At 50.0% G+C, this 19,554-nt stretch overlaps 1 protein-coding gene across 2 annotated transcripts in view; it reads right to left on the bottom strand.

The window, feature by feature from the left end:
- Nucleotides 1–24: 24 nt before the first annotated feature.
- GPSM2 (G protein signaling modulator 2) overlaps nt 25–19,554 on the bottom strand; it is a 39,119-nt gene continuing 19,589 nt past the window's right edge. Inside the window, exons 2-14 of one of the 2 annotated variants that reach the window (XM_036015529.1) lie at nt 18,890–19,111; nt 18,174–18,309; nt 17,510–17,652; nt 16,830–16,953; nt 16,625–16,740; nt 14,867–15,022; nt 13,812–13,920; nt 13,027–13,156; nt 9,810–9,880; nt 8,391–8,567; nt 7,599–7,737; nt 6,705–6,922; nt 25–1,245 (exon numbers count right to left, since the gene is read on the bottom strand). In XM_036015529.1, the coding sequence (XP_035871422.1) occupies nt 1,018–1,245; nt 6,705–6,922; nt 7,599–7,737; nt 8,391–8,567; nt 9,810–9,880; nt 13,027–13,156; nt 13,812–13,920; nt 14,867–15,022; nt 16,625–16,740; nt 16,830–16,953; nt 17,510–17,652; nt 18,174–18,309; nt 18,890–19,110 (1,968 nt within the window). In that variant the 5' untranslated portion in view covers nt 19,111 and the 3' untranslated portion in view covers nt 25–1,017. The remainder of the gene's footprint in view (nt 1,246–6,704; nt 6,923–7,598; nt 7,738–8,390; nt 8,568–9,809; nt 9,881–13,026; nt 13,157–13,811; nt 13,921–14,866; nt 15,023–16,624; nt 16,741–16,829; nt 16,954–17,509; nt 17,653–18,173; nt 18,310–18,889; nt 19,112–19,554) is intronic. The other variant, XM_028502765.2, reaches the window with a different exon arrangement.

Here is a 19,554-nt window from a genome sequence, read left to right as displayed (position 1 = left end):
TACCTGTTTTCTCTCTTCATGCTAGGTTCTTGACATAACGATCTAGTTCTGGGTTTTTTTAAACACTAGGACCTAAAAAAGTTTTGCAGCCATACTTTGCAACAAAGGATACGATTTGGAATCGTACATATGTATCTATGTCTGAACACACGTGGTCACGTGCCACACAGCGCCGTTTTGGTCAGCGGTGGACCACTCAGGCAGCAGTATGGAGCTGGAACGTTCCCTCTGCCCGTGATGTCGTGGGCACCCCAGCGCGGTTCTGCAGCGGCTGCTCCTGTGTCGGGGCCACGCCTGCAGCATGGCCCCGGAGTCGGCCCTGCAGCTGCTCGGCGTGTGCCACATCCTCCGTGTTCACGCTTGTCGGGCACTTCTCAGAGCCTGTCCCTGTCGGTGAGTGGCTCGTGGCTGTGTTTTTTCATTAAGCAAAGGGCCCACGTGTGGTAAAAGAAGTTTATTTCTGAAGTCTCTTTTATAATAGCTTTGGCCTAAAAATATATTGAAATTAGATTTTCTTGAGGGAGTAAACCTTTTTGGGTTTTTTTTTAATGAGACTATATGACTTTTTTACATATTCAAGTACATTATTACAAGACAGCATAATTTCTGTCTACATTGACAAGTATTTTTAAAATGCCATTGTCAATGAAGACTTTAAAAAACTTATCTGATCAAGGGGATTAAATTGTCCTCCAGGATTCCTTTAAGCTTCTACTTTCCAACACAGGTAATGAGAGCATCTGACCGGTCACTGAAGAACAGTCCCCAGCAGAAAGCACACGAGTGGACGCAGCACCTTGAGAGACACCACCACCCTGAAGCACGTGAGTGTCCCGAGTTCGCTCACACTGGACCACAGGGGTTAAATATTTACATCGTTCTAAAACATCATAAGCTGCATTACAGTGCTATCGTTTCTCCTTTAAGGAAAAAGAAATAGGTTGAATTTCCTTGCAGTGTTCTGAAAGGAAATAGGGTCGCTTTTTAAACATCTACCCATAGTAACTAGTGGTTTGCTTATTTTTTTCCTGAATTTTTAAAGTCTAATGGATCATTGCTTCGCAAATAGTCCTTTAGCCCAAGGTCAGTGTCTCTGTTTTGATCTCTTTGTAAAAGAACTCTCTGTTCATCCATTCTTTTCGCCTGCGACCGCAGAATAAGGCTGAAAAAGTCCTCATCGGGTACCGTCGGCCCCTTGGCGGCGGCAGGGGGTGGAGCGCATCTCTGGTCGTCGAGCCGGGACCCCTGAGGACACACGGGAAGAGGTTAGGACACGCACGCTGCGGGGGGAGCACCGAGCTGGGGGCGCGCCATTCCCAGCAGGAAGTGTAGCTTTAGACACTTCGTTTTTTTTTTTTTTTGCCTCTACCCAGAAATTTGCTTTATCTTTAGATCTGAAACCTAGGGAATTTTTTCCTTGAAATTGGCTTATATAACAAAGATTGTACAGAAGTAGAGCACAGCTTCGTGGCTTTGGAAAGACTGAGACAAAGGTCAGCTGTGTCCAGGCACGACAGTAGAGACTGGGACCTTGCAGGGACAGGTGCACCTCACCAGATCCTTGGCGATGCCTTCGCGTGGAACCCCTGCTCCCCGTGCCGCCCCTCCCCCCCCACCCGCCGGCTCACTCTTCACCCTGCCTGCCACCGTTCTTGCTAACGGCCTTGTCCTCCAGCGACCCAGCACGCAGCCCTGCAGTTCCTAGACCTGCCCTCCTCTGGGGTTTTCCTTCTCCTGCCACCTCGTTCTCAATGACGGCGGCGCCTTCAGAGTCAGGGTGTCACACGTCCCGTGCCGACCCCGGCCTCCTGTTTCTCAGGCCATGCTCTCTGGTAGTCCGTAAATCTCTAATTGTGACAAAAGAAACGTGACCCAAAAGGTACCGTCGTCACCATCTTTATGGGTACAGCTCCGTGGCGACGAGCACACTCACGTTGTGCGGTCCCCGCCCCCAGCCCAGCCCACTCCGTGTGCCTCCTCAAGGCCCGTCCACCTTGTAGCACGTGTCAGAATTTCCTGCATTTTTAGGGCAGAAAAATATTCCATTCTGTTCACATGGCGTTTTACCCATGAATCTGTTGATGGACTCTCGGGTTCACATCCCTGCTTTTCATTTGTTTTGCATGTATATTCTGAAATAGGATTGCTGGGTCACATGGTGGTTCTATTTTTACTTTTCTTCAGGAACCGCCATCCTCTCCCCACAGCAGCCACACGCCCTGTCGCAGGCCCACACGCAGTGGGCACGGGGTACAGCCTCTCCACATCCTCGCCGTCACGCCCCGTCTGATAGTCACCGCCCTGATGGTGTGAGGTGGTATATGGGGTAAAGATTTTATTTATTCACTTTTAGAGAAGGAGAAAAATATCGATGTGTGGTTGCCTCTCACGTGCCCCATACTGGGGACCTGGCCTGCAACCCAGGCGTGTGCCTTGACTGGGAATTAAACCTGCGACCCTTTGGTTCGCAGCCCGCACTCAATCCACTGAGCCACACCAGCCCGGGCCCATATGGTTTTGATCTTGTTTACCTCCCCAGGTCATTAGAGGAACAATCTTTTCCTATGTTTATTGGCCATTTACAGATCTTTGGAGAAATGTCTTTTTGGGTTCTTTGCCCATTCTGGAATCAGATTATTTTGTTGACTTTTTGCAAGTCTGTGTATTCTAGACTAGTCCTTTGCTAGTCACACTGTTTGCTGACATCCTCTGCAGCTGCCTTTTTCCTGTGTCGGCAGTGTCCTTCGATGTACAGAAGCTTTACATCTTCAAGAGTCCGGCTTGTCTTTTTTCCTTGTTACCTGTGCTTTGGTGACATAACCAAGAAGTCACTGCCAGTCCCACACCGTGCAGCTTCCCCTTATGTTTTCTTCAGAAGGTTTTATAGTTTAACTCTTACGTTTAGGTCTTGGATCCATTTTGAGCTAATTTTACATACGGTGTCAGGTAAGGGTCCGGCTCCTGCAGGTGCACAGCCGGTGTCTGCCTCTGTTCCTGAGACTCCTCACCCACGGGTGGCTTGGGCACTGCTGTGAGAGCGTTGGACCTTGTGTGTCCGGGCTCTGTCATCTGTCCTCTCGGTCTGGATGGCCGCCCCTGCACTGCTCTCGCGGCTGGAGCTTTGCAGTCTACTTGAAGTCGTGTGAGTCTTCCAACTGGGTGTTTCTTGCTCAAGACTGCTGTGCTTATTTGGGTTCCCTGTGAATTCTAGGGTGGAGTTTTCTGTTTCTGTAAAAATGTCACCGAAATTTTGACATGGATTTCATTGACTCTGTAGATGACACTCTGGTGGTACTGACATTTTTGACAATATTATTAAGTCCTCCAACCCAGGAACACCAATGTTAGTTTACATAATTATTTCAGAAATGTTTTGTAGTTTACATTGTACGAGATCTTTTTTTATTCTTTTTGCTGTTATTGTTAGTGGAACTCTTTTCATTTCCTCTTTGGACCAGTGTATATAGAAGCAACTGGTTTTTTGGATATTGACTTTGTATGTTTCTTAGTTCTAACAGGTTTTTGGGGGGTGTGAAATCTTTAGGATTTTCTAGTATAAGACTGTCATCTCTGAACGAAGATAGTTTCACTCTTTCCTTTCCAGTTTAGATGGCTTTTGTTTCCGGCCTGACTGCTCTGGGCAGAACTTGCAGGACCACATGGAGTAGAAGGGGCCATCCCACCTGTCACTGGTGTTTGAGAAAAAGCTTTCAGCCCTTTACCACTGATTATGACGACAGCTGTGGGTGTTTGTTAGGTGCCTTTTATTAGTTTCCTGATAGTGCTGGTTTGAGTGTCTTTATCGTGAATGTGCTGAATTTTGTCAAATACTTTTTATGCATCAGTTGAGGTGATCGGTGGTATTTTTTTCGCTCTATTAATGTGGTGAATTACACTGATTGACTTCCACGTGTTGAATCATCCCTGCTTTCCAGGAATTAATCTCACCTGGTCACCTTTTGCTATGCTGCTGGGCTGTTTGCTAGTAGATTGTTGATTTCTGCATGTAGGTTAAAAAGAGGTATTTGGTCATTCATTTTCTTACAGTGTCCTCTTAGTTTTGGGGTCAGGGCAATACACTGGCCTCACAGGAGGACTCCTAAGTCACAGGAAGGGTTCCCTTCTCTCCAGTTTTTTGTAGAGTTTGAGAAGCATTTGGTGTCAGTCCTTTAAATGTTTGATGGGACTCACCTGTGCAGGCTGCGGGTCCAGGGCTTTTTCATCGCTGACAGAATCACCTTACAGATCAGAGCCTGTCTCACGCTGCTGAGTGGTCTTCTGGGTTGGTTTTGTGTTTCTAGTTATCTGTCCGTTTTATTGAGGTCATCCAGCTTGTTCATATATAATCATTCATATTTTTCATTTCTGTGGAATCAGGAGTAATGTCCCCACTTTCTAATTTTAGTAATTTAAGCATTGTCTTTTCAAATAACCAGCATTTGTTTTCTCTTTTTCTGTTCCTCCTCCTCCTCAAATTGTGAACTTCGGTTATAGGTTTAGGACCTTTCTTTTCAATGTAAGCATTTATATGTGTAAATTTCTCCCCGAGCACTGCCTCCTGTAAGTTTTGGAGTATTACGTTTTTTTACTCTCTGGGTTTTCTCATTTCCAGAAATGTGAATTTTCTAGTTTTACTTGTTATTGCTTCTAAGTTCATCCTATTGTGGTTGCAGAAGATACTGGGTATGATATCTAAATACAGTCTATCCCATTGTATAGTGTTCTAATGTGTCTGTTAGAGGTCTGGGGGTGTTAGTCTCCAACTATTGTCGTGGAGACCCCAGCTCTGCTGCAGTTACGCCGATGGTCTCTGTCCCTCCGAGGTATTTGTCTCAGTGTTTCTTGTCTTCAGTGGAATCACAGCTGCTTTTTCCTTTGACACATTTTATTTCCTTCTCCTTAGATTCTACATCACTACCTGGCACAGGCTAGTCTGTTCTCCAGACAAAATACCAACCTTGAATAAATCTTTCTTTCCCTTTCCTTAAGCAGCTGGTTATGACTGGAGAAAATACAAAATCGCACTGACCACACTTAACGTCAGTGACCATGAACTTCAAGTGAGGCCTCAGCACAGGTCAGCAGTCCTGTTACTTTCAAGGGTCTGTATGCTGTCAGTTTCACAAAGCATCAACTATGTTGTGCTTCCCTTTTTTTTTTTTTTTCCCCAAAGCCCCAGTTACAGCTCCACTTCTTCCTGTGCTGAGGAAATGAGAGCAGCCAGAGGGATTCCTACTTGCTCCCAGCTCTCCTGTGCGCACACACTCTGCTCCTCCTCTGCAGGGGGTCCCTCCGCAGGCACGCCGCATGACCTCCCAAAGTAAGAAAACCCCTGTTCCCTGCCAGCTGATGATTCATTTCTCGCTTTCCTTCATAAGCACAATCCCTTGAAAACTACCTCCCCTCTTACACTGTCCCTTTCTGAACCCTCTGTCCCTGTCGTGTCACTACAACAGAATCTTTCAGTTAACCCCATCTGAGTGCTCAGGCATCATCTTACTGGGCTTCCTAGCAAGCGTCCGACACAGCTGAACTGTCCTCCGTCCACCTGCTGCACTTGGCTTTACCGCACTCAGGTCCTCCTCCAACTCGGCCCGAGGGCTGGTGTCTTCTGGTGCCTCATCTGTTCCTCGGCCCGCATCTCTGCCCAGGGCTTCAGTACTAGCGATCTGCTGGTGAGTTCTCTTGTGGGGTCAGGTTTTGATTGCCTTCTCAACTTGAATGTCTGCTCAGGTGTCCTTAATTCACATTTCTAAAGTAGAGCTCTAGCTTCTCTCCTCTGCTTCTCCATGTCATTTCATGACACCACTCACTCACTCAGTGTTCAGGCTGAACAGCTAGGAGTCCCCTTTGGTTCTCGCACCCACCGTCCAGCTGACGAGCAGGTCTAGCCTCTCCATCGTAACTTCAGAACGGACCCCTCGTCCGACCACTTGTCACTACTGCCACCACTGTCCTTCCCCTGAATCAGTGCAAAAACCAGCCAGGCAGTCAGCAGAGCCCTCGGGTGTCCTCCCCTCTCCTCCCCCTTGGTCACACCAGTCACGCTGACCACCTTACCACTCCTTGAACCTGCTGATAAAGCTTTGGGGACTTGCCGTCTCCTTGTGGAACGCTCTTCTCCATGGCTGCCTGCTTCCCCTCATTCAGGTCTCTGTCCGAAGGTCAGTCCAGAAACGTCTTCTGTAACCTACATCAGCCACTACCCCTGTGCCTCGCTTTAATTTTCTTACGGAAGTATTAGCCCCGGCGTACAAACACACTGAATAATGCCCCTGGAGCGCCAGTGTCTGGAGCAATACCTGGGAGAGGTGTTCAGTAATTTTTTCTCGAAAGTTGCTATCATGTCATCTTTTTTATGAATGAGACAAATAAGAAATGGGGTCAGGCAGAGGAAGTGTCTCCTTAGTGAAAATAATGCTTGTTTTTCTTTCTCCATGACCACACCGGTGAGCAGCCACTGAAACAGTTGAAATGTGAAGGCCGCCCACACGGGGCCCTCGTGACCTTGCTCACCAGCTGCTCCCATGCTGCATCTGAGCTTGGGGGGGGGGGGGGGGGTGCTTTCAGTCTTCGCCCCACACCAGCAACCCCCTCGCCTCACCAGCTCAGACCAGCAGCTGAGCCCTGCCGAGAATTCTAACACGGCCAAGGCTCCCCACGGCACCCAAGCCATACCCGGAGTGGTGAAAATATCCACATACCTGACATTTTACAAGGATGTCGAAGAAGTCTTCGTCGGGCTCTTTGCTGTCATCGGTCATCAGGTGGCCCAGGACCGACTGGTTGTTCTTCTGAGTGAGGCGCAGCCCCGGCAAGTTACTGACGCTGGCCCTCTGGTCGTCCAGGCGGCGGCTCTGGGAGCTGGCAAGGAGGTCCAGGAACTCATCCGTGTTGGGGGACACCACGGGGACAGACGGGGCTGGGAACAGGACATACCACCCCAACGTTACACCCTGCTGTGCTCAGTCCCGCTGAGCCGTGCCACTGATGGGGAGCAGTGCACCCCGAGAGCCCCCAGCGATCCGTCTGGCGGTGGTTCAGGGCTGACAGCATTCCCCGCTACCTGGTTCCCGGATGTGCCTCCGAGACTTGGGCTGCGTTTTAGAAGGTACATAGCAGTTGCTTCCCAGGACAAGTAGGTCAGCACTCCTCACTGTCTTAGGAGCTGAGACAGGGAAATTTGTCTCCTATTCTAGATCCTTCTAAGGCTCCGGCAGGCCTTAGCTGCAGCCTTAGGCAGAAGTTCCTCTTCAGGCGCTTTCTTCTTTAATCTAGACACGATGCATTTTACACGTAAGGTACGTAGAACTATAATTTTTTTTCTCATTATTTGTTAGATTGTTTCTCCCAGACCCGAAGAAATTAGGGAGGCAGTGTGATACAGGCTGTAGAGGGTGCACTGCACACGGAACACAGCTAAACTCAGGAAGTGACAGAAAACCTCGTTGGGACCTGTCCACAGACCAGCGCTTCAGACGCACCCGGAGGACTCGGGCTCAGTTTTACTGTGTCTCCTCGGACAGAACTGAATTCTCAGAGAACACAGGAACATCAGAGGGAACTCTTGGAATTGGGGTGAAGCACAGATAACTTACGTTTTAGCGCCCCTCTCGGGGGAGTGGGCCCCCGGCTCCGCTCTTGCAGGCAGCACCTCTGGTCGTCCATCCGGTTGCTCTGAAACCGGCTCAGCAGGTCAAAGAACCCCTCGTCTCCAACAGTCTCTGCGCTGAGTTTCTGAAACGTTGAGAAAAAATCTAAACATTCCAGCATCACCCTCAGATCATCAATGGAACAATACCTCAGTACACTCAAATGCAAAACAAAGATTAAAAACGGACTTTTACTTTCTAAGAAGAATACAAGATGGCAACATTATCAATAAAGAGATGTTTCAATCCAACAAGAAGCGTTTCTCCTATCTTGGCTTTTACTCTGTATATTTCTAAGGCTCAAGAAACGTCCCTCAGACTTGGGCACCGTCTCAAATCCCGAGTGTGGTACGCAGCCACCGCTGACTCAGCACACACCCGGGCTCCGAGTCGCCCCCTCGCTTTGGTGCCACTGTCGAGTGGAGTGGGGCCATCTGAACACCAGCACGGCCGACCCGTGACAGCTGCTGGTGACGGGCTCACAGGCAGGGCGTGCGGACAGCGTGGCGACACTGGACAAAGATGAGCCCCGGCCCGGCCGGAGCAGGACAGCGTGAGATTTCATCACACTGCTCAGAGAACGGTGTGTACTTAAAACGTGAGTTGTTTTTCTGAAGTTTTCCATTTAACACTTTTGGACTGCTGTTGACCACAGGTAACTGAAGTCTTGGAGAGCAAAACCTGGATAAGGGAGGGACTGCCGTACTCACAACACTTGAAAACTTTTTTTCAACATACCCTCTGGGAATTTGGAATTCGGTGCTCAATGGAGTTGCTGGCATCTTGGAGAACTTTAGCGGAGGAACTAGTTTTATATTTTTTCCCCTTCAATCTGTTGACAAAGAGGAGCTTTGCAGATGGTTTGGCAATGAGAGGTTTTTGTTTAGCAAGAAGTTCGCTGTTCCAGTTCTGTACCTACAAAATGATAAATGTAGATGTAAAGCAGGATGTGGAAAAAACACTGAAACTACCTCTGATTTCCTGTAACACCAACCTGCCATCCACTCGTTAGTCGTGGGGGGAGTGAGGCTTTGATCTTTTAATAAAATTCCTTTGTGCCAGGATATTTCACTGTTTTCAATAGCTTGTACCAGACATACTGTGGATTTCTCGTCATCAAAACAATACGGTGGCTTTTAAAAACATGATAAGAGCCCCACTGGCCTGTGTGGCTGTTCAGTGTCGTCCCGCAACCCAGAAGGCTGCCGGTTCGATTCCCAGTCAGGGCATGTACCTGGGTTGCGGGTTTGCTCCCTGCTCCAGGTGCATACAAGAGACAATGGATTGATGTTTCTCGCCTTCTCTTTCTCCCTCCCTTCCCCTCTCTAAAAATAAAACCTTAAGAAATCTAAGAATAAGAAAGTTTGGCAAATTCCATAATACTGAAATTTAAATGACCAGAGAAAGAGTCAAAGTTTTATTCTGGACGTGAATTACTTAAATATCTATTACAACTGGAAATTTTGACTGTATGTAAAAAATCAGTATGTACTCGGCCACAGAAAAGAACGGAATGCTGCCGTCTGTGATAGCGTGGATGGGCCTTCAGGGCAGTGTGACAACCGAAATAATTCAGACAGAAAGACACCACCACGTGATCTCATTTGTGTGTGGAATGTAAAAAGAAAAAAGGCAAACCGTCCCCATGCTCACAGATGCAGAGAATAGACTGGTAGTTGCCAAAGGAGGGGCAGGTGAACGGGTAAAGGGGGTCAGAAGGCGCACACCTGCAGTGATGAGGGAGCTCAGTGACGGAGGCGTGGCGTGCAGCACGGCAGCTGCGGTGTGCCGGGAGTAAACCAGTTCTCGCTACCAGCAAAATGTTCTGTAGTTACGGTGACAGTGCTAACTATACTTACTGTGGTCATTATGCAATGTGTACAATATCGAATCAGTGCTACACCTGAAACTAACACAACCTCAATTTTAAAAGATCTTACATGGGGGCAAGGGGCAAAAAAGCAGCACGAATATTATTTGAAAGCTACCAAATAAATATTAGCAAGCACCCAAGCCTGTAAATAGAGTATCCACAAATGAGAATCAACTGTACCTTTAAAATAAGATGAATTATTTTATAATTTTATAAACTACGTCATTAAAGGTTACTAAAAATACTGTGACAGTTCAAGAAATAAAAACGTAAAAACCGCCAACCTTTTCCGGCGTCAGCTTCATCAGCTCCATGTTCTCCATGCTGTGCCGGCGCCCAGACTTGGGGCGCGCGCCTGTGAGAGAGCAGGTAACTGAGTGAGGCAGGGAGACTTTGGAGACCACAGATTTAGTGTCACTGCGTAATCTGTTACTGAATTTTTAGCCCTCACCCACCGACATGCTCACTGATTTTAGAGAGGGAAGGGGAAGAGGGAAACATCGATTGGTTGCCTCCCATACACACCCCAACCAGGGGCCAAACCCACAACCCTGGTACGCGCCTTGACGGGGGATCGAACCCACAACATTTTGGTGCACGGATGACACTCCAACCAACCAAGCAACCCCACCAGGGCTATTAATGAATTTTAAAGTCTGTTCACAAACCCTTATGGAAGGAGGAAAAGTACAAACGTGATCTTTTAAGAGGAATAATTTTCCATACCAGCTAAATAAAAACAGAATACGCACTCAAATTCTTTGATTACAAGGTTACATTTTGGTTGGAAACTAGATTACTAACATTACCCCTTATTTAGAAAATCTTTTATAATAATTAGTTTTATACTACCTAGCGTCTTAAAGGAACCCAAACAAACTGGAGTGGTACAGGTAAGTAAAAACATAGGGAAAGGCTTTAGGCCTTCAATTTTGAGATAAGAAACAAAACAACACTCCCAGTAGTATACTACTACTTCAGAGTTACCCGTTCCCACTTTAAGATCTCTTACGTGAAAGATTTACTGCCAGTCAGGAAACATACTTAAAAAAGTTACTCCAGTCCCGGCTGGTGTGGCTCAGTGGATTGAGTGCCAGCCTGTGCACCAAAGGGTCGCCAGTAGGGGGTGCATGAGAGCAACTACACATTGATGTTTCCCTCTCTCCCTTCCCTTCTAAAAATAAAATGTTTACAAAAAATTTTAAGTCACTTCAGAAATTATTTTAATACAATTGCTATTAAATATTTAAAAGCTTTCATATCCCCTCAATCTTTTAAAGACAACCAATATTTTAGAAGACATATAAGGAATACACGATACACACCCAGCCTAAAAATAGACCATCACCAACACATTAACTCCCTCTTCCTTCCTCCAGTGCTTCATTACACGTGTCTGTGCCTGAGCAGTGAAGAGTGTAATGTTACATAAACGGTCCCAGACTGGATGCATCCTCTGACTCGTCTCCTCTGAGCAACCTCATGTTCGTGAGCATCGTCGGAGCTGGTGTGTGGTTTAGTCTGTTAACGTCCACTGCCTTTGTCGGACTAGGAGACTGCGTTCCTACCCATTCCGCTGGGGCGGACATTCCGGTGGCTTCCAGTTCTGCGCCGTCACAGGCACCGCCCCCGCCCCCGGACATTCCGGGGCTGGAGTGTGTGTGTGTGTGTGTGTGTGTGTGTGTGTGTGAGAGCCGGCGTTCTCCCAGCCAGGACTCAGGGCGTGTGACGAGCGGGGCTGCTGGGCCGGGAGGTTGCTCCGTCTGCAGCACGACCAGGATGTTGCCGGTGGCTCTGCAAGACACACCGATCTCTCCTGCTCACAGAGCGGCACGGGGTGCCATCGCGCACGCTGTGCCAGCCCCAGCATCGCCAGGGCTCTGACCCCCTCCTCCACACAGGCTTCCCTGGTTCAGAGCCGCTGAGGAGCTTCCCAGGAGCTTACGGGCTGTTTGTGTCTTCTGTTCCTCACTTCTGCCCGTTCTGAGGTTGGGTCACAGTCTTGGTTCTGAGTCAGGAGCTCTTCCATGTCGAGGACACAAGTCCTGTTCTGTCGCGCACGTGGCAAATGTCCTCTCAGTTTGTGTTCTCTCTACGGTTCTTTCCGTCAAATGGAGTTCTTAGTTTCACTGTCGACCTCTTCCTTGTGGTTCTGTTTTCTGTCCTGAGACGTCACTCCCCGCGCTGGGACCAGAGGGAGCACAGCGTCCTGACAGCGCGGCTTTCTGTTCGCTGAAGCTTCGTTGTTAGACTTCATGGTTGTTCGACTTCATGGACAATGCACCTTTGAGGCTCTTCCTTCCCGGTGAACTGAAGCGCTAACTAATCCTTGTGAAGTGAACATCTTCATTTTCCGCTCTCTTCATTTCCCTCTCTCTCTCGAAGAGAGAGAGAGAGAGAGAGAGAGAGAGAGAGAGAGAGAGGGGAGGGAGGGAGGAGAGGGAGAGAAACGTGTCTCATTTGCCTTCCTTACATGCTCTGACCTGCGACTGAGCCTGAGACACCCCACCAACCGGGGCAGACCGGCCAGGGACCCCTTCACGTCTGACAAGACCTTTTGCCTTAGAGTGCATTTTATCTGATGTTAATAAGCTGTATGAGCTTCCTTTTGATTAGTTTTTCCTAGTACGTGGTGTATCTTTTTCTATCCTTTTCAGGAGTACGATGTTCTTACATTTTAGAAACTCCTTGTGCAGTAGTTGGATTTTACTCCTTCTGGCCGGACTCCCCCGCCCTTCACACGGAGCACCTGCATTTACAGAATGAAGGACGCGTGTGGGCGTCTGGGCGGGTTCCCCCTCACTGTGTTGGCGGTGAGTTACGGCAACCCCCTGGTGTTCGGCCCGCTTGCACTGCTGTGTAGTGCGTGTGCACTGCTGGGGCTGGTTGGCTGGTCCCTTGTTTAGAGGCTCTGCCTCTGTGAGCACGAGTGAAGGCTCATAGTTCACCGCTCCTGCACTGCTCTTGTCTGGCTTGGATGTCGAGGTTGCACTGTCCTGGGGAGGACTGAGAAAGTGTCCCCACTTCTCCAGCTGCAGAGTCCCGTGGAGGGCTGGAGCCAGCGTCCCGTCTGCCTGGCCGGGTACCGTGCTGGTGGGAGGTTTCTCCACCATCCCATCTCGACCAGGAGGCTTTTTCAGTTTTGGTAACTTGTTTTTCTAGAAATTGTCCGTTTCTCCCGGGTTTTCAAGTATCCTTTTTAGAAAATTATTCAGGATGATCTCTTATCCTTTTTTTTTAAATCTCTGGCTGCATCTATATTATGTCCACTCCTCTCCCTTTTCTTGAATAATCTTGCTGTAGATCTGTCAGTGTTTCTAAAGAACCAAACTGGGGGTTCTAGGAGGTCTCCTGAATCTTGTTTTGGTTCCATCCCTTTGTGTTAGTAACCGGCTGGGATCCCCGTGTTGCACCCTCTCTCAGGCCGTGGTGCACATGAGGGGCTGATTCCATGTGAGACCTAAGGGTGGAGACGCTGAGTTCTGAGGACCTGCTACTCACTGTGCACGCCGTTGTCGATTTCGACGTTTTCGGACACGGCCGAATTGTCTGCGCTGTAGCTCAGGCCGAGCACCATCTGCAGGTCTGAGAGGTTCAGCCGCGCCGTCAGCTCCCCACTCCTGTCCCCGACCTGCAACCACAGACGGTCCTGCTTTAGCGTGCAGACAGAGAATGCTGTGAGCCTACCACTGAGTAAAAGTGGTTACACTGCAATTATGAGACTATGAATGAAATAGTTTTTTAAAAGGAGAATGAAAAGGGAAGTTTCTAAAATATGATAGGACAGCTAATTATATTTTATCAGTTCTTTAGTTCTCCAAATATTAGATGGCTCTTTCTGTGGTCTAATAATGTGGTTCTTTTGTGACACATTAACTTGGCATTATAGAAATTAAACCTCCTCAGACTATTTCTATACTATGTTAATAAACATTTATTCATCAAGCCAGCACATCATCCTAGGGACTTATACGTGTAATGATCTGAGAGGTAAATATTCCCATTTTACAGATGAGAGAAGTGAGGCTCAGAAGGGTTTCCAAGAGCAAACAGCGAGCAGGTGGCAGGACTTGCCTCCAAGCCGTGTTTTCCTGCCACACAGGCTGTGTGGCCATGGGGTTAGGGCAGGGGGCAGAGGCCAGGGGTCTTCCATTCCTGATGCCCGGAGAAAAACACCTAACAAACTTATTGCTCAGCCGTCTGGAAGCAGCCCAGAGGAGTCACAGGGCGGCCCCCCCTGCTGACTGTGTCACGGTAGCACAGACACCAGCTTCTCAGCTTCCTACCTCTCTTGAAATCTCCAAGTGCTTTTCAGCAAAGTGCATGGCTTGGTCGTGGTTTCCTAGAGCCGTGTACGCGTTCCCCAGACTCCAGCACGCTCTTCCTTCACCGATCCTACAGGACAATCCAAGGACATGCAGGTGTCTGAAGGAGGTCTCGTGGGGTGGGGGGGGGTCAAGACCACCCAGCATTACTCAGAGGTACAGACCATGCTTTGCATTTACTTGGTATTAGATATAAGGAACCTACTATGACAATACTAATAAGGAACCTACTATGACAATACTAGAGACGTGAGAACCCCCAGCTAACAGTAAACACTCAGAACAAGCATTAAAACTCCCCCTGTGCACAGGCATGCGCTGTAACCTAATGAAGTCTCAGGGACAGGTCTGCTAGCTCGGGCACCCCGTTGCCTCTCCCGGCAGCCCCAGGGTGACCTTCAGCCGTGCTTGACCGCCGTCGGGGGAGAGAACCCACTCCCGCAGGCCATGCACGCACAGCTGTGGAGGGAAGGTCTCCTTCGTGCTGAGCTAGAGTCCAGTGTCCTAAAGCAGGCGACGCGGGCGAGCGGCCTGCGTGTGTGTGTGCTGTCTCCGTACAGGGCAAAGGAGGAATTAGCCACCAACAGTGAACGTCAGAAGACTCGTAAGAAACTCAGGTCTTCTCGCTTCTCTTTCAAACGGGGAACTGGACCCAGCAGACACTTGTTCCTGCCGGCAGCCGGGGCGAGGAGCGGCTGTCCCTGTCATGTCAGGCCACATGTCACCCCCCCCCCCAGTGCCACGCTGAGTGAGTCCGGGGGACCTCTGGGGCGGTGGAGCCGGTGACCTATGTCCCGATCTGGGTCCGAGGCCACACAGAGGCAGGCTGGCCTCTAACATTCGCTGGCCCGCAGACGAACAGAGAGGCTGTCAGTGACACGGTGCCACAGAGGAAATTCCTCGAAAAAGAAAAAGAACTCATGCACACACACAGAGAAAGACAGAGCAAGAACTCCAGGACCCAAACGGTGCCCCCGTGTGGTGCCGGCACCGCGACGCCAGGGGGCGCCACTCACCTGTCCTTCAGCTCCTGCGCGATGGCCAGGTGCTTCAGGTGGTAGTCGATGGCCTTCTCGTAGTCCTGCAGCAAAGTGTGCGTGTTGCCGAGGCTGTAGCAGGACTGCGCCTCCACGGCTCTGTCCTTCAGCTGCCGGGCCAGCAGCAGCGTCTTTCTGAGGGAGAAATGCACTCACCTGAGAGTCCTTTCCTTTTTGGCTAGAATCGTAAAGGAACACTCCCACTCTCCCACTAGCCTGTGGAGTGAGTCTGTTTTGGGGCCGACCACCCCGCACTTGCTCCACTGCTTCCAGGGGAGGGGGGCCTTCGGAACACGGGAAGCAAACCCAGACTTTCATAATTAGTTTGCAAGGCCTGTGCGCTTTCCCGAGGAAAGGAGTGAGCACGCACGAGGCCGACTGCTTCTCGCGAACACGGTGGTGGTAACGCGCAAGAAAACGTTCCCTGCCGTGGTGGCAGCGACTCGGTGTCAGAGAGACGCTGTTCGCAGAGCTCTCCTTTCAGTCCTGCTGCCGCCTTTACGGGTCGTCAGACTCTAAATTACTGACTTAAAACTCGTATTTGCAGGCTGTTAGTCACCAGGTGAGGAAAAATACTAAGTACCAGATTTAAACATTGACCGAATTCTGCCGAAGGCACGTGGAACCGTCGGTGAGGAACCGGGCGGCAGCTGAGAGCTGGACGTGCTGGGTCCACCCCCACGGAGCTCCTGGTCCCCCATGTGGGAGACGGGCAGACACCTCCCAGGGCGCTGGGAGGGTCAGGTGACCCGGTTGGTACGCACAGTGCTAGGGGCGGCAATCTGCTCAAGCTTAGTGCTGTTTTGTTATGATCAGTGCTCACACCTACAAATGCTTTTTTTTTTTTTTTTAAGGACTTTTTGTTTACTTTTAGAGAGGGGAGAAGGGAGGGAGAGAGAAATCTTGAGAGGGAGCAGAACATCAATGGGAGAGAGAAGCATCGATGAACTGCCTCTCACACGCCCCCAGCCGTGGACTGAACCCACAACGCAGGCGTGTGCTCTGGCCAGAAATTGAACCAGCGACCTTGTGGTCTGCAGGCTGATGCCAACCCACTGAGCCACCCCGTGAGGCCTTATAAATGCTTATGGATCCAATCATTTGAACGACTCTTTCCTTTGGCTTCTGCATGGGCTGCAAACCCCACTAATCGGGCTGCTCTCCAAGCAGACCAGGGCTAAGCTTAGGTGGTCTGAGCTCCGTTGCCCGCTGTGGCAGAGTCCAAGGACGGACCAGAAGGACTGCCAGTGGGGCGGGGGGATTTTTAGACGGGCGGAGAGGTCAGGGCTCACTGGGGAGACGAGGGCATGTTTGGGTTACTAGGATTTTTCATGGACCCTCTGTGAGTTGGGTGGGAGAAAACAATGTAAATGTAAATATACATACTACACAGGCTAAACAAGTTAAGAATTTCACTTAGAAACAGTTTCAAAGGTAAAAAGTAGTAAAATATAAAGGGGTCGTACCGCGGCTACGCAACCTCCGGTACACTGATGTTCATGGAGCGCTGTGCCGGGCGCCACGCTGAGTGAGGGCGTATGTGTTCTTCCAGCCAGCCCTCCCCACGCCCCCACAGCAGGGCGCCGACACCTCCCTTCACAGGAGCGGACACCGGGGGCGGGGGCCCAGGGTCCGGCTGCTCACGTGCAGCCAAGGGCTGGTCTGAAACCTGCCTCGGACCTAACGGGACGGCGCAACCACTCATTCCACATTCATCTACAGAAACACGGGACTGACTTGTAGTACTCAGAGGCCATCTCAAATTCACCGAGAAATATATATGCATTCCCAAGATTGCTGTACGCTCTTCTTTCCGCTGCCTTATCCCCGAATTCCTTTGCAATGAGGAGGCGCTGCAAGAGGAAACACGGATCAGACACAGCTGTGACGCGTGAGGAGCCGCCCCCCGCCCCCGCCCCTGCTCGGGGCGCAGGGCACGCACCTGCTCGTGCGCGATGACCGCGTCCCTGAAGTTGCCGAGGAGGTAGTGCGTGTTCCCCAGGTTCCCAAAGGCGCGCCCCTGGGCGGCGCGGTCGCCCAGCGCCGTCACCAGCGAGAGGTTTTCCCTGCGCGGTGACACACGGGTGGAGGGAAGACGGGTCGGGGGTCGGGGGTTTGCGGACTAGATTCACAAACTAAGTCCTTTTATAAAGCCCGCGGCCACATTTTAAAGACGGGTCTGGGAGGGAGGGTGGCTATCGGAACGGGCTGAAGGTCCTGCCCAGGGTCAAGGGCGGATTGATCTCGGAACCCCATGGGGGGGGGGGGGGACTGGGGCAGCTGTAATTGAGCAACAAGAAAAAATGAAAGGAAAGAAACCGCTAAGCTAAGAAATTCTGTGCAATTCTCTTAATAAGGGACTAAACTTCCCCCTACTGAAACCAACCAGAGATACTTCTTGTTTCTGCCACCAGGTGGCACTGGTCTGCAGTTCCCATGAAACCTTCCCTGGGGGAGGACACTGGACCACAACTCTACGGCCTTTTAGCAACAATTGCATGGTTTGTTTTTACTTGCTAGTCCTTAATTTAAAAACCTTTGCCCAACGTTCAAGTTTCCTACAGGCTCAAGAGCACAGAGCAACCCCCGCACAGGGGCCCGCGGCCGCGCAGCACTACTCACTCGTAAAAGTCCACGGCGGCCTGCAGGGCGCTGCGCACTTCCTCTGGAAAGTCGCCGGCGTCCTGAGGGCCGGGGGCCCCGAAGCTCTTCCCTTTGGCGTGGTACACGTTGCCCAGGTTGTACAGCGCCCTCGCTTCTCCCACCTAGAGGAGAACCCGGCAGAGCTTTTACCGCCACACGTGGGCATCAGAGCTCAGGGGCCCTAGTGCCTGCCGCACACCTCTGTTCCTGGCGTCCTTCCCACCACGGTCAAGGGGGAGAAAGGCGTCCGCTGGCTGCCCAGACGGAGCCAGACTGATGATCGCCGACGAAAGAAGGGCCTCTCACTATTTACTTTTTTCCTCGCTTTAAAAATGTCTGTGTTTCTCTCTGGCTGGTGTAGCAAACCGCACTGAGCGCCGGCCTGCAAACCAAAGGGTCACACTGCTTCGATTCCCAGTCAGGGCACACGCCTGGGTTGCAGGCCAGGTCCCCAGTGGGGGGTGATGTTTCTCTCCCTCTCTCTCTCAAAATAAATAAAATCTTTTAAAAAAAAACGTATGTTTCTTTTTCTTCTACTTTTCTATGAATGTTTTTAGTATTAACGTTCAGAAAAACTACTGCATGATTAAAGAGAGAATTAAAACACAAAGCAACTTCAATGAAAAAAATGTTTCCTTATTACCTTGTCATTAAGTTTTCTGGAAATATCTAAGTGTCGTTGACAACAAACTACGGCTTCATCAAAATTCCCAAGAACTTTTAAGGTGTTGCCCAGGTTACCACTAGCTTTAGCTTCCCCCAACTGGTCTCCAATAGTCCTGGGGGAAAAAAAAAAAAAGAAGAAAGCAAACTGTATTGTATTAAAATATAAAGTGGTCAGAGTACGTTTTCTCTAGAGGACAGTTAACATGTGTAAAGTAAGAAAGACCCATTAGCTGAGAAACCTACTTTGAATAAAAATTTAAAACTTACATTTCTGTATTGAAATTTAATTAATTTACATTCATTTGATTAACCTCTAGGGTCATTTCAGTACTGTTCACTCATTTAATTAAACTCAGCCTGAAGACTCATTTTAAGATGCAGTGCTATTTAATTAGAACTCACTAAATGTATTTAGTTTGTTTTTAATTGAATACAAGTAGTTTGAAAGTGACAATACAGGGAGAAAGAACATTAAAAAGCTCAAATTAGCCCTGACTGGTGTGGCTCAGCGGATTGAGAGCCAGCCTGTGACCAAAGGGTCGCCGGTTTGATTCCCAGTCAGGGCACATGCCTGGGTTGCAGGCCAGGTCCCCAGTAGGGGGTGCTAGAGAGGCAACACAGATGTTTCTCTCCCTCTCGTCCCCTCTCAAAAAATAAATAAATAAATCTTTTTAAAAAGCTTAAATTAATCACCTTGCAAGAGTGAGATCGTGATGGTGGTATTCCAGGGCTTTGGCATAGTCGTGCAGGTGGAAGTAGGCATTGCCCAGCTGGCTGTAAATGGCGCTGAGCGTCTTCAGGTCCTCGGTCCCCACCTGGACCGCAGCCTCGAAGAACGACACGCCGGCGCGGCAGTCCCCCGACTTGCACAGCCGCTCCCCTTCCAAGGCCAGTTCCAGGCAAGAAGCTTCCATCCTGCAGAGGGACGCACGGCAGACATTTACAGGCCGCCCTGTAACTGCACAGCAGAGCCTTCCCCTGCGGGAACACGACCTGAACACGGGTCCTGCCGACCGCGTCCCGAACGGCGGCCTCTGTGACTGAAGTGCGCACACGGCTGACGAAGGGTGACCCGTTATCTACAGCAGGCGTCCATCCGCCTGTTCAGACACCTCTCGGCCCCCAGCCTTTACACAGGAAAGCTGGATCTCTCTGTATGGAGCCCATTTTAACGGCCCCTCCCCGCCAACAACCCACTGTACCAGTGAGAGAACCTGAAACAGTGTTTCCTGAACCCATGGGCCTCCTGAGAGCTTGCGGAGAAGGGGATGCCTGAGAAACTCGAAGTCCTGCAGTCCTCCTCTTCTCGCCCAGGTACCTGGGTAACCACCCCCTCACCTTGTGCGCCAGCCCCTCCT

Source organism: Phyllostomus discolor, chromosome 14 (genome assembly GCF_004126475.2).
Source record: "Phyllostomus discolor isolate MPI-MPIP mPhyDis1 chromosome 14, mPhyDis1.pri.v3, whole genome shotgun sequence".
NCBI lineage: Eukaryota > Metazoa > Chordata > Mammalia > Chiroptera > Phyllostomidae > Phyllostomus > Phyllostomus discolor.
The sequence above is the reverse complement of the archived record's forward strand: the minus strand, read 5'-3'. Positions and strand labels throughout refer to the sequence as shown.